Below are 13,791 nucleotides of genomic sequence, written 5' to 3'. Positions count from 1 at the left end.
GTTTCTGTGAATCTGTTACTAGTGATTGGAAGTATATCATTAACTTGGAAAAACTAAGCTATTAAAATACAATGATTTGATGTCATAAAATGGAATAGAACTGTGCATACATACATACACATTTACCAATATAAATTTCCTGGGTTTGATACTGTGTTTTAGTTACCTCACACATAATCGTTGGGGAAACTTAGTGAAGGGTACACAGTTCTCTTTATACTAGCTTTGCAGCTGCTTGCAAATCTATAATTATTTCAGAATAAAAAATAAATGTAACAATAGAGGTTCTTACTACTAAAATATAACTGTAGTTAAAATAACTTTTCTAAATGTAAACACTAAAAATGACAATGTATTTTTGGCATATATCTTTATATTTCTGCATGGATACAGTGAAAATGTCATGATTACTAATGATAATGTCTTGTTTCCTTTTGACGATGACTTATGATAAAATTATCTTAAACCGATTCTGTTTTTACAGTTGGTACTAGAGGACCCAAAGTACAACTTTGTGACTTGAAGTCTGGATCCTGTTCTCACATTCTACAGGGTATTTTTATTTTATTTCAAACGGCAACTACTTTGAGTAAACGATTCAATAAAAAGAAACGTTACTAACAACGTATTCTTTGTAAGTGACATGACTGATGTACTTTGTGCTAGTTGTTAAGAGTCAGCAGGGAAATAAAGATCCTTCTGTGCATTATTCTTATAAAACTGAACCATTGAAAAGACATTTATATGAACAATGGTCATTGGGGAAGCTCAAACAATATGAAAAATAGGTCTAACTCAAAACCTTGTGTTATTTCTACATTTAAAAAAACTAATGCAACTCACATCACTGTATTTGTCTCATATGTATTATTTAATATTCTGGCTAATGAGTAAACAGTGTTCTTAATATTTAGGTACATTTTTTCTCAGTAAAAATATTTTAGAAAAATATATTGAAGTAATTCTTTGGTAAAGGTGTATTTAAATTATTCTTGCTACTTTTATCAGTATTAGATTGTCTAATTCTAAACAAGGAAAAGATAGAATGTAATTTATATATTTTGACTCATCCCAAAGAAACACATAACAAATACATTAAGAAAAGTTGGTGAGATGGGTAGCATTTTTTGACATTATTATGAATTTTTATTAACATAAGCTGGGCAGATGGAAATGTCTGATGTGAATATTTCAGTTAGGTAAAAGTGAATTAAAGTATTGAAATCACTTACCCTTTGAACTTATCACCTGTGCTTTCTAGAAAAAAACATATAAATGCTTTTCTACAAGCATGAGTTAAAGTAAGTTTCTCTTATAACTTTAGGAGAAATTGGAAAACATTTTTATCCTTTAAAATGTTTGTCTTGTATGGTTTATTACAGTAATTGAGCTTGAGTTATATGGATTTACTGACATAAGCTAACAACTGTATTTAAAAAGAAAGACTTACTTAACTCTGTTTTTTCCAAAGCAAAATGAGTTGTTTTACAATAAAATACCATGTGTTAGAAATACCCCTGTAAACTTCACATTAGCATTGAAACATCGATTATTATAAATCTGAAAAATGATCATATCCATTCACTTTGAATATTTAGCCTCACTTTCTTCAGAATCAGGCAAAATTATTGGCACTTTATCTTCTGATTTTTTGGATATCTTGCAAGACTTTTCATATAGTTGTATTTGCAGGTCACAGACAAGAAATATTAGCAGTTTCCTGGTCACCACGTTATGACTATATCTTGGCAACAGCAAGGTAAAATTTAACTTATTTGCTTTTGAAGTTAGTAATTAATAATAAGCATTTTGAAAAGTCTACATTTATGTAATGTATATATTTTTGCATATTTAATTATTAATTCACTCCTTTAAAATGAAGTATTGAGTTAGAAATTTTAATTCATGTCACCAAAAGAAATCTTCCTTTGTATTGTAATTCTAATCCTATCCACCTTCAAGGTGTTTCACCTTAGAACACAGAGGATCTGTGTTGTGTGGTTCTTACACGCAAATGTATAACACGGTGCTAATTTTTAAATAGAGCATTTTTATTCATTATCTTTAACCTGGAATTGTTTTGAATTTGATATAACATATCCACACATTCATTGATTCAATTTTCTAATATTTAATGACTTCCTCCAATGTGCCAAGCATTGTGCTAGGGACACAGAGGTAACCAAGGCTTTGAAAAACCAACAATCTAATGATCTAATGAGGCATATAGTCAAAAATCAGTGATTACAGGGCATCCTGAAAAATGCTTTAATAGAGGTACATCTCTGGTAGGTGTAATACAGGAAAAGAAAGCAGGATCACTTAACTCTGAGAGGATCAAAAGATGTGGGGAGGTTTATTTTTTGCTGGAGAAAAAGAGTATTGCATATTTATATGCTGGGGAAAGAGTATCAGTAGAGAGAAACAGGTGAAGATAAGAAATGGAGGGAATAATTGGTGCATTAGGTCCTTGAATACACAGAAGTGGGTAGTATCAAGGATCCAGATGAGGGTGGAGGAGACACCTAGTTTGGCACATGAAGAGCACTGTGAGACTAAATGGAAAGAGGAAAAGGTAGACGTGAATACAGTTAAGTTTGTAGCATTAGCAGAGAAGCTCAAGAAATTCAGACTTAACGGCCTCTCTTGGTTTTGTTTTTTTTTTTTCTCTTTTTTTTTTAATTGTTATACTTTAGGTTTTAGGGTACATGTGCACAATGTGCAGGTTTGTTACATATGTATCCATGTGCCATGTTGTTTTGCTGCACCCATTAACTCGTCATTTAGCATTAGGTATATCTCCTAACGCTGTCCCTCCCCCTCCCCCCACCCCACAACAGTCCCCGGAGTGTGATGTTCCCCTTCCTGTGTCCATGAGTTCTCATTGTTCAATTCCCACCTATGAGTGAGAACCTGCGGTGTTTGGTTTTTTGTCCTTGTGATAGTTTACTAAGAATGATGTTTTCCAGTTTCATCCATGTCCCTACAAAGGATATGAACTCATCATTTTTTATGGCTGCATAGTATTCCATGGTGTATATGTGCCACATTTTCTTAATCCAGTCTATCGTTGTTGGACATTTGGGTTGGTTCCAATTCTTTGTTACTGTGAATAGTGCCGCAATAAACATACATGTGCATGTGTCTTTATAGCAGCATGATTTACACCTCTCTTGGTTTTTAGTGGAGTAGAACTTGATGTCATCTCTTGAAAATATAGGAATGAGGATGCAATTTTGAGGAAAGATAGTATGGATCTGGAATAATAGATTGAAAGAGTGAGGGAGCTGATTAAGGGCCCATAGGATTACTGGGCAGTTGCTCCCAGTTGAATATGTAGAGCACAGCTGTACTAAGCCACAGAAATTAAAACATTAAATGAAAGAGACTTAACAATTTTCGGTGTCTACAGGAAAGTACCTAGATGCCTGAAAATTGTAGAAGTCATGGGTAAAAGGAAAAGAATCACAAAAAGGCTTGTAGGAGGCATCAAGGATCTAAGGAAGTAGAAGTATGAGAGTTAGACTAAGAAAATTTAGAAACTGAAGGGATAGGAAGTAGTAATCAAATATTTTTATATATTTTCATAAAACTTTAAGTAGAAGAAGAATTATTACAAAAGCTATTCATATTAATTTTATAAAGATCTGTGTCTGGATTTTTTTTTAAGTTGCCAGCCCTCTCTCCCTGTCACAGTTCAGGCCCTAAAGAAGCTTCCATTAATAACTGGCAGAATGTGATGTTGAAATTTACGATTTCTGAAGTGCAGCAAGGTCTAGAATGTAGCCGTAAGAAGGCTAGCTGAAGAGGTATGAAGGTTAGGAGCTAGGTACTGGTTATGCTTGGGTGGCTTTTACATTTTTCATGCTTAACTTGGTTTTCATCAGATAAGAGGAGAGCTAAGAAGCTTTCCATTATAAGAATACTCCAGGAATTTGAATCAGTACCAGAATGGACCTAGTAATCAGTGTTAAAAGTTGAATATGTTCAAATCTAATCTGTTTCAGAAGAGACTTAAATCCTCATACTGATTTCATTTCCTTCACCTGGAAAGAAAGAAAACCAACTTAAGAATGGGTAATGCTAGCTTTTTGCTAACTATTCCAGTTGGCTAGGTTTGATGGTCATCTGTGAAAAGAATCGAGATTATAGAAACCAATAAACCCTGTGTGTATTTTTTAATTATAAATAAAAAATAGGCTTATAAAAATGTAATGTAATGCTCTGTCTTATTAAAATGGCATTGATAAGCCCCCTGGGTTACAATATTGTTGAGGTCCTTGTGAGGACATGATAGCATCAGTTGAACTGATTAGGAGCACATTGGATTGCCGGGCATTTTTCTTTAGAAATAATCTAGAAGCTGAAATAGGTGTCTGATCATAGATTTGCCTTTCTTCTTTTTGCTTACTTGAAAGAAAATGAAAGTAAGTGTCTAATTTCTAGGAGACATTAAATATAGTCCTCACATGTCTGGCAAAGATTGATTTGAGTATAGGAAACCAAATGGAAATTAATTGTCTTCAATATTCACCTTACTCTTACCGTTTTTTATATAAAAAGGAAAAAAACCCCAAATCATATCAAATGGATTCTTGAGCAAAGTGAAATTAGTTAATTGCTTGTCTTGATAGCATTTGGATAACAAGCAGTAGAAAAGGTATGGTAAGGAACTTACTAGGAACAAGCTACAAGCCTTTCTGGTCCTTGGGAGAAAAGGTGCTCATGTAATTTAAAACAATATAAAAAGCAGCAAAATTTTGTTCTTGTTATCTGGAAAAGGTTACTTTTTGCTATTTACTCACTTATTTGAGCTACTGTTGACTATTGAATATTTGCTGAATAGGCGAAAGTTCAACAACCCTAATGTATGAATACATATGTACCTATATAACGAGACCTCTGTGTGCCATAAAATTAGAAAGGTGGATGAGGGGTACAGTCATTGTCCTAGCTACATATGTCAATGTAACATTTATTTCTTCTCAGTGCTGACAGTAGAGTAAAATTATGGGATGTGAGAAGAGCATCAGGATGTTTGATTACTCTTGATCAACATAATGGGAAAAAGTCACAAGCTGTTGAATCAGGTGAGGAAGAACGCATTAATAAATATGACAATGATAATATTTTTTTACATTGAAAATTTTTAATTGCAGCCAAATAATAAATGCATATTGACAAATTGCAAACTTTATGATTTTTTAAACGGCATTCATCGTATATCCCTTTTTTAATTTACATAAACTAAATTATGATCCTAAGATACAAATAAAAATGGCAGTTTCATTTGCCCCCAAATTTTCAAAAGTAGAAATTTTTCTGAATTAACTTGCTTTACTTTATTTTGTTTTTGCTCCATTGAGGCCAACTATAGAAATTCAATGCCATTTAAAAAGTCACAAAATTACAGAAATAGTAACATTTTGTGGCCATTGTATCAACATAAAATTGTGTTAAATGTGAATCAGCTGCAATCCATGTGACAAAGTACCTAAACTGCATTTTTACCATAGAATTTAATTCCTGTGTAGAAATTTTGATATAGAATTAATTCTGGACCAGAAATATATTAGAATGAACTATATAAAACCTGTAATTGTTTTATGTAATTTCTTAACAACTATAGTTTTATGTGGAAGCTACATAGTTTCTACATAAAACTATATAAAACAATCACAAAGTTTAAAAACTATATAAAACAATCAGGTTTTATATAGTTCATTCTAATATATTTCATATATTAGAATTTATATGGTTTTTTAAAAAAAACCTTATGAAACATGTAAACTATATAAAACATGTTTTATATGTTTTTAAATTAATTAGGCTATTTTAGAATTATGCTTTCTCAAACTTGTTAATTTTGAAAGTGATATAAATTTTGAGACTACAACAGTCATCCTTTCCCTGTTTTTTTTTAAATGGAAAACACTAGAATTATTGATTTTAATAGTCCACAGAATGATTTTTAGGTTAGCAATAAAAATATATAAGAGAGATGAAAGGCATTTAATTTTAAATGTTAATGTTGGCTGGGCGCGGTGGCTCACGCTTGTAATCCCAGCACTTTGGGAGGCCGAGGCGGGCGGATCACGAGGTCAGGAGATCGAGACCACGGTGAAACCCCGTCTCTACTAAAAATACAAAAAATTAGCCGGGCGTGGTGGCGGGCACCTGTAGTCCCAGCTACTCGGAGAGGCTGAGGCAGGAGAATGGCGTGAACCCGGGAGGCAGAGCTTGCAGTAAGCCGAGATCGCGCCACTGCACTCCAGCCTGGGCGACAGAGCGAGACTCCGCCTCAAAAAAAAAATAAATAAAATAAAAAAATAAATAAATAAATGTTAATGTTTAAGCTACACACTTAATTGAATTTCATGGCACAATTTCCTCACTGGAAAAAAAAGTATGTTTGGCAGAAATTTTTTCCCTTTTTTTTGTTTTCCTCTATTTTGATGATTCTGATTTATATAGCTTATTCTATTCAAATAATCTGAAGGGTTGGTTAATTTTAAGTATAATCTACTTACACTTTTTAAGTAACTCAAGTTGTTGTCCTTTAATATGTTTAATTGTATCATCAAACATTAAATATGTCCTGAATGCAAGAACAGATAAACCGAACTATATTTTTCATTGCAGCAAACACTGCTCATAATGGGAAAGTTAATGGCTTATGTTTTACAAGTGATGGGCTTCACCTCCTCACTGTTGGTACAGATAATCGAATGAGGCTCTGGAATAGTTCCAATGGAGAAAACACACTTGTAAGAGATTTTTAAGTATATATTTGGGTATAAATTAAGAAATGGATCTGTGACATACATTTGATTTTTTTATATATTTAACTGATTTATTCCCTTTGAATCACAGCTCTTTTTAAAAATGTGTTTCTACTATGTGGACTAGTAATTCTCAACTCAAGACAACCCACCCTTACCCACTACCTACCACATTCCCCCTGCTTAGCAGAGAATCACTGTTCTACTGAGCCACTGTTCTCAATGAGAGTGCAAAGCATAGTAGAGAAAAATAAAAGACTGAGGACTACTGATATAAATTAAAGATATGAAGCTAAATAATCAAATTTTATATAGGTTGAGTATCCCTAATCTGAAAATCTGAAATCTGAAATGTTCCAAAATCTGAAATTTTTTGAGTGCTAGCATGACACACAAAGGAAGCGCTCACTGGAACATTTCAGATTTTGAATATTCAGATTAGGGGTGTTCAGGCAGTAAAGCAAATATTCTAAAATCCGAAATACTTCTACTCCAAATCATTTTGGATGGGGATACTTAACCTGTACTATATATGACTTGTAAACAAAATTCACAGTGAATTTTATAGCACCAGAATATATAGTACTTTATTTAATACTACTGGAATAAATATATTTCGAAGGTGCTATATTCTTATGTGGCTATTAATTTCTAGTACTTGTTTTTATGTATGTTATAGTCTTATCAGGTATGCCTATGGTTTAATAATTTTCAGAATAAACTACTAAGAGCTTATAATTTGGTGATAATAGCTAATATTTATTGAGAGCTTATATGTCAGATACTGTGCTAATAATAATTAGGATTTAATTTGCCAGGCAGTATTAGACAGCAGTGGGCAAAACATAGAAAAGTCCTGTCCTCATGGAGCTTACATTTCAGCAAGAGTATGAAAGGCATCAATCAGTTAATAGATGGACAGATGGATAAATTATATATTAGATTAGGTAAGGACTATGAAGAAAAGCCAAGCAAAGAAAGGAGCACAGGAAATATTGGGACGTTGGAGTTGCTGTTTCACAAAGGGCAGTCAGGGTAGGCTTCACTAAGGTGACATTTGGCCTGAAGGAAATGGGGAAGCGGCTCATCAGTTGTTTGCTGGGGGATATCATTCTAGTCAGAGAAAGAAAAAAGGTACAAAGACCCTGAGGCAAGAACTTCCTTGGGATAGGCAAAGAAGAGCTAAGAGGTTCTTGCATTGGAATATGAAGGGAATAACATGAGGAACAGAAGGAACTAGGGTGCCAGATGATACGGGCCCTGCAAGCCTTTGTAAGGGGTCAGGCTTTTCTCTGGGTGAGATGGAAAGCCACTAAAGGCTTGTGAGTGGAGAAGTGACAGCATCACTCTGGAAGAGTAGCTGGGCATGTGTGTCAAAGTTTAATGTGATAAATATAAATGGTACTGAATGTATACATAAATTGTTCATGTGGCTCTATTCTATTTTTCTTTCCTTCTTGAAGGTGAGTCTCATGCCCTTTGGATTTTTTCTATTAAGTCCATATCTAAAATAATGTGTTGAAAATGGATAATACATTTTACAGTGGACTTGATCAAAGTAAAAGTAATTCATGCATAGATGACTAAGGTATCCCAGAAACTGACCTACACAGAATACTTACAGTTGATACCAGAAAAGATACTTTAAGGGGAAACACTATCTTCAGATTTTTAAAGAGCTATCAGATAGAACCAGTCCTGCCATTTAGTAACTTCTTTTTTTTATTTTAAAGTTGACAGGCCAGGTACAGTGGTTCACGCCTGTAATCCCAGCACTTTGGGAGGCCGAGGTGTGTGGATCACGAGGTCAGGAGATCAAGATGATCCTGGCTAACACGGTGAAACCCCGTCTCTACTAAAAATACAAAAAATTAGCCAGGTGGTGGGCGCCTGTAGTCTCAGCTACCCTGGAGGCTGAGGCAGGAGAATTGCTTGAACCCGGGAGGTGGAGGTTACGGTGAGCCGAGATCGCGCCATTGCACTCCAGCCTGGGCAACAAGAGTGAAACTCCATCTCAAACAAAAAAGAAATATTAATATGAGTTCGAGACCAGCCTGACCAACATGGAGAAACCCCATCTCTACTAAAAGTATAAAATTAGCCGGGCATGGTGGCACATGCCTAATTCCAGCTACTTGGGGGCTGAGGCAGGAGAATCGCTTGAACCCAGGAGGCAGAGGTTGCGGTGAGCCGAGAGCATGCCATTGCACTGCAGCCTGGGCAATAAGAGTGAAAACTCCGTCTCAAAAAAAAAGAAATATTAATATGACATTAAGTTGCAGGATGGATTGGAGGAAGAAACCCTAAGGACAAGACAAAAGTTAATGCCCTGGTTCAATATTCATACCTCATTCAACACTTTCCAGTTCATATTTGGGAAGGAATGTGATATACTGGAAAGACCATAGGTTTTATAACTAGGTGTCCTGATAAACAAATGTGAATAAGGCCATCACAGTCTAGCAGTTTATAATTTTTCCAGGGGGACCAGTGAAATACTAGTTGAAAACTGTTTTGTATTTTTTCTTTGTCACCCCACCCCCATATCATTGTGCAAATTGTTGCACATGTAGGATCAGAAGACACAAATGAGGGAATGTTATACTTTTAAACATGTATGGGAATTAATCTAGGAACTTACTGAATACCTTTGTGTTCCAGGTGCTCTCATATGGATTATTTCATTTGCTTTTTCACAATAAATAACTCTATAAGTAAATGATATTTCCGTTTAACAGATAAGAAGAATGAAATGAAGTCGTTAAATCATTATTCATAAGGGGCAAAAAAAAGATGAGTTTTTAAAACCCACGTCCACTGAAATGAGTTTAATATTTAACCCACTATACTGCTGCTGCCATGAGGTAGCTAAATGCATGTACCCATTTCTGGCACAAGTTAGCCTAAAGGGAAAGTAAGCCAAGTATAGTATCCATAGATTATTAGCATATATCCATTTTGACCTAGGTGTTTTTATTTATGTATATATACACATACACATACACACACACTTATCTAACCTATAGAAAAAAAGTGAATCCCTTTTTTTTTTTTTTCTTTTGAGGTGGAGTCTCGCTTTGTTGCCCAGGCTGAAGGGCAGTGGCGCCATCTTGGGTCACTGCACCCTCCACCTCCCAGGTTCAAGCAATTCTCTATCTCAGCTCCTGAGTAGCTGGGATTACAGGCACCCACCACCATGCCTGGCTAATATTTTTGTGTTTTTTGCAGAGATGGGATTTCACCATCTTGGCCAGGCTGGTCTTGAACTCCTGATCTTGTGATCTGCCTGCCTCAGCCTCCCAAACTGCTGGGATTACAGGCGTGAGCCACCGTGCCCAGCCGACAAATCACTATTTAAACTTCAGTATTAGCCCTGACGACAGTGGATTTTGTTGATATGCATGATCATGATTCCCAAATGATTAGTTACTGGTTTTACACTCACCCCAAGCATATCAAAATTATTATCAGGAAGTAAACCCATCAACTTATTTAGCCCAAAGCTTCTCAAATTTGCATGAGCATACAGATTACCTAGGGATCTTGTTAAAATGAAGATTATTTTCAGTAGGATTGGGGTGGGGCCTGGAAGTCTGCATGTCTGACTGTTTCAGGTGATGCTCACACTGCTGAGCCTGCACACTACACCTTTGGAGTACAAGCGTAGAATTTTAATTTTTGTCCCAAATACATAATTATTTATATAATGGTAAAACTACAGTGTACACACTATTTATGGTCTGTGCTTTTTTACACTTAGCCTTTATCCCTGTTTTCTGCATAATTTTCATAATTATGATTTATATAAATTATAAAGTTAATGTGACATTATTAGGAATATATACCTATTCTCAGTTATTTCCCCATTCTAAATAATACTGGATAGAATTCCTCTGGGCATATAGCTTTTGCTATTTAATTATTTCCTTAAGATAAATTCCCAGCCAGGCACAGTGGCTCACACCTGTAATTCCAGCACTTTGGGAGGCCAAGGAGGGCATATCACGAGGTCAGGAGATCGAGACCGTCCTGGCTAACACAGTGAAACCTCGTGTCTACTAAAAATACAAAAAATTAGCCGGGTGTGGTGGCAGGCCCCTGTAGTCCCAGCTACTCGGGAGGCTGAGGCAGGAGAATGGTGTGAACCCGGGAGGCGGAGCTTGCAGTGAGCCGAGATTGCACCACTGCACTCCAGCCTGGGCGACAGAGCAAGTCTCCGTCTCAAAAATAAATAAATAAATAAATAAATTCCCAGGAGCAATTACCAGGTCAAGGGGTAAGAATATCTTTGCTGTTTAATGGGTAAAATTTTGCAAGATGAAAAGAGTTCTAGAGAGGGATAGTGATGGGAGTTGCACAACAACATGAACGCACTTAATGCCATTGAGTACCATTAAAAATGGTTATTGTGGTAAATTTTATATTATGTGTATGAAAAAATGTTTAACTATAAAGAGAAGGGAGAAGCCCCGCCCCCTCATGGAGACTGCACAGTGGGTGGAGTCGGGTGCTGCCAGGCTGGTATCCGGAAGCCAGAAGTCTGGAGCCTAGCAGCACAAGAGCATCTGTTACTCTTTCTTCTCAGATCCCCGCCGGAAGTGTAGGAAGAGAGCAAGCGGATTTGAACCTATCTGCTTTCAAGCTGGTCATCATGATGAAACTTAGAAACAAAAATGAAAAGCCAGGTAAAGGTTCCAAGGGCTGTAAGAAGCCTGCAAAACAAAATGGAAAGAAAGCAACCTCCAAAGTGCCCTCTGCTTCTCAGTTTGTTCACTCCAATGATCATGCCAATCGAGAGGCTGAAATAAAGAAGAGGGTTGAGGAGATGAGGGAGAAGCAGCAAGCTGCCCAGGAGCAAGAAAGACAAAAATGCAGGTCTATCAAGAGCTATTGTGAGGATATCCTAAGACGCCAGGAGGAGTTTGAGTGTAAGGAGGAAGTTTTGCAGGAATTAAATATGTTTCCTCAGCTGGATGACAAGGCCACGACGAAGGCTTATTACAAGGAGTTCCGTAAGGTGGTAGAATACTCTGATGTGATTCTGGAAATCCTGGATGCCAGAGACCCATTAGGCTGCTGCTGCTGCTGCTTCCAGATGGAGGAGGCTGTCCTACGGGCAGAAGGCAACGAGAAGCTGGTCCTGGTCTTGAAAAAGATTGACCTGGTCTCCAAGGAGGTTGTGAAGTGGCTGAATTACCTTCGGAATGAGTTGCCAACTGTGGCTTTCAAGGCCAGGACCCAGCATCGGGTCAGCTTTGGAGCTGAAAGCCTCATGAGGGTTCTGGGGAACTATTGCTGCCTTGGTGAAGTGCGCACCCACATCCATATGGGCATTGGGGGCCTTCCCAATAATGGGAAGAGCAGCCTGATTAAAAGCCTGAAGCGCAGCCATGCATGCAGTGTGGGAGCCATTCCTGGGGTCACGAAACTCATGCAGGAGATCTACCTGGACAAGTTCATCTGGCTGCTGGATGCTCCAGCCATTGTTCCGGGGCCCAGCTCAGAGGTGGGCACCATCCTGCATAACTGCATCCACATCTAGAGGCTGGCAGACCCCATGACCCTGGTGGAGACCATCTTGCAGTGCTGCAACCTGGAGGAGATTTCCAACTATTACCTTCTTTCTGGGTACCGGACTACTGAGCACTTTCTGATGGCAGTGGCCCACCATTTGGGGAAGAAGAGAGACTTACACAGTCAGGAGCAGGCAGCCAAAGCTGTCCTAGCTGACTGGGTGAGCGGGAAGATCAGCTTCTATAGACCACCACCACCCACTCACACTCTGCCCGCCCATCTCAGCGCTGAGATCATTAAGGAAATGACCAAGGTCTTCGACATCGAGGATACCGAGCAGGTCGATGAAGACACCATGGAATGCTTGGCCACTGGAGAATCTGATGAGCTGTTGGGTGACACAGACCCACTCAAAATGGAGATCAAGTTGCTCCATTCTCCGATGATGAAAATAGCAGATGCCATTGAAAATAAAGCTACCATGTATAAGATTGGAGATCTCACTGGTTATTGCACCAATCCGAATCGTCATCAGATGGGGTGGGCTAAACTCAATGTAGACCACCACCCTAAAAAAAACAGTAAGGTGGATGTGTGTCCAGTGGACTGCTGCCCAGTACTGCAGAGGATCATGGAGATGGACCCCCTACAACAGGGCCAGGCTCTGGCATCCTCCCTGAAGAATAAGAATTTGCAGAAACGTGCAGATAAAATCCCCAGGGAGCTGTCTGATTCCATGATGTCTGCCCTCCACCTCTCTGGCAATGCTGATGGCAGTGTTGGTGACTAATTGACTGATCTCACTTCCCTTCCGATCCAAGCACCAGTTCCAGTGGGACGGGAGATTACCAGTGAAATAGTTTGGTTCTCCCTGAAGCATCTGCTTTTAAAAGAACCCTTCCCCAACTATGTGTCTTTTGCTCCCACTGTTCTCTCCACTCTCTCCAGCAAAAAGAGCCCCAAGAGGCTGGAGCTGACAAACCCAATACCCTTTATTTAACCCCTACTCTGTTTTATAACAGAAATAAAAAAGTATCAGCAGGAAAAAAAAAAAGAATATGCCCCCCCAAAAAATATCATTACCCCGCCTCCCAAAAATACCATTCTTTCGAAAAGAATAGTTTTTGGGGGGTATTACCCCCCAAAAAAATCCTTGGGGGGTATTCTTTTGAAAAGAACGTTTTTTGGGGTATATGATATACCCCCCAAAAAGCAATATTATTCTTTTGAAAAGAATGGTTGCATTAATAAACCATTTGCCCTTTTAGAAAGAATAGCCAAATTACACTGCCACCAACATGTTTACCTCACTTATATCACTATTTAATGTCTTAACGTTTTTTAAATTTTTTGCTAAATGGTCTAAAATGATTCTTCAAGGTTGAAGTCTGTATTTTACTTCTATTAAGATTGAAAAGTAAACATTTACCCCTGTGGTTTTTTACTATTTGTATTTCCTCTTTTGTTAAATGTACATTCATGTCATTGGCCCTTG

The 13,791-nt window shown here is 37.4% G+C and overlaps 1 protein-coding gene and 1 pseudogene across 5 annotated transcripts in view; both read left to right on the top strand.

The window, feature by feature from the left end:
• The window catches only part of ERCC8 (ERCC excision repair 8, CSA ubiquitin ligase complex subunit), a 71,109-nt gene that overhangs the window by 39,891 nt on the left and 17,427 nt on the right, over positions 1-13,791 (top strand). For all 5 annotated transcript variants that reach the window (XM_030797745.1, XM_030797743.1, XM_030797741.1 and 2 more), the window contains 4 exons: positions 485-553; positions 1,693-1,759; positions 4,990-5,090; positions 6,643-6,767. In XM_030797745.1, the coding sequence (XP_030653605.1) occupies positions 485-553; positions 1,693-1,759; positions 4,990-5,090; positions 6,643-6,767 (362 nt within the window). The remainder of the gene's footprint in view (positions 1-484; positions 554-1,692; positions 1,760-4,989; positions 5,091-6,642; positions 6,768-13,791) is intronic.
• Positions 11,434-13,339, top strand: LOC115831145 (annotated as a pseudogene).

This window comes from Nomascus leucogenys, chromosome 18 (assembly GCF_006542625.1).
Source record: "Nomascus leucogenys isolate Asia chromosome 18, Asia_NLE_v1, whole genome shotgun sequence".
NCBI lineage: Eukaryota > Metazoa > Chordata > Mammalia > Primates > Hylobatidae > Nomascus > Nomascus leucogenys.
Note: the sequence above shows the minus strand (reverse complement) of the source record. Positions and strands in the feature narration are given on the sequence as shown.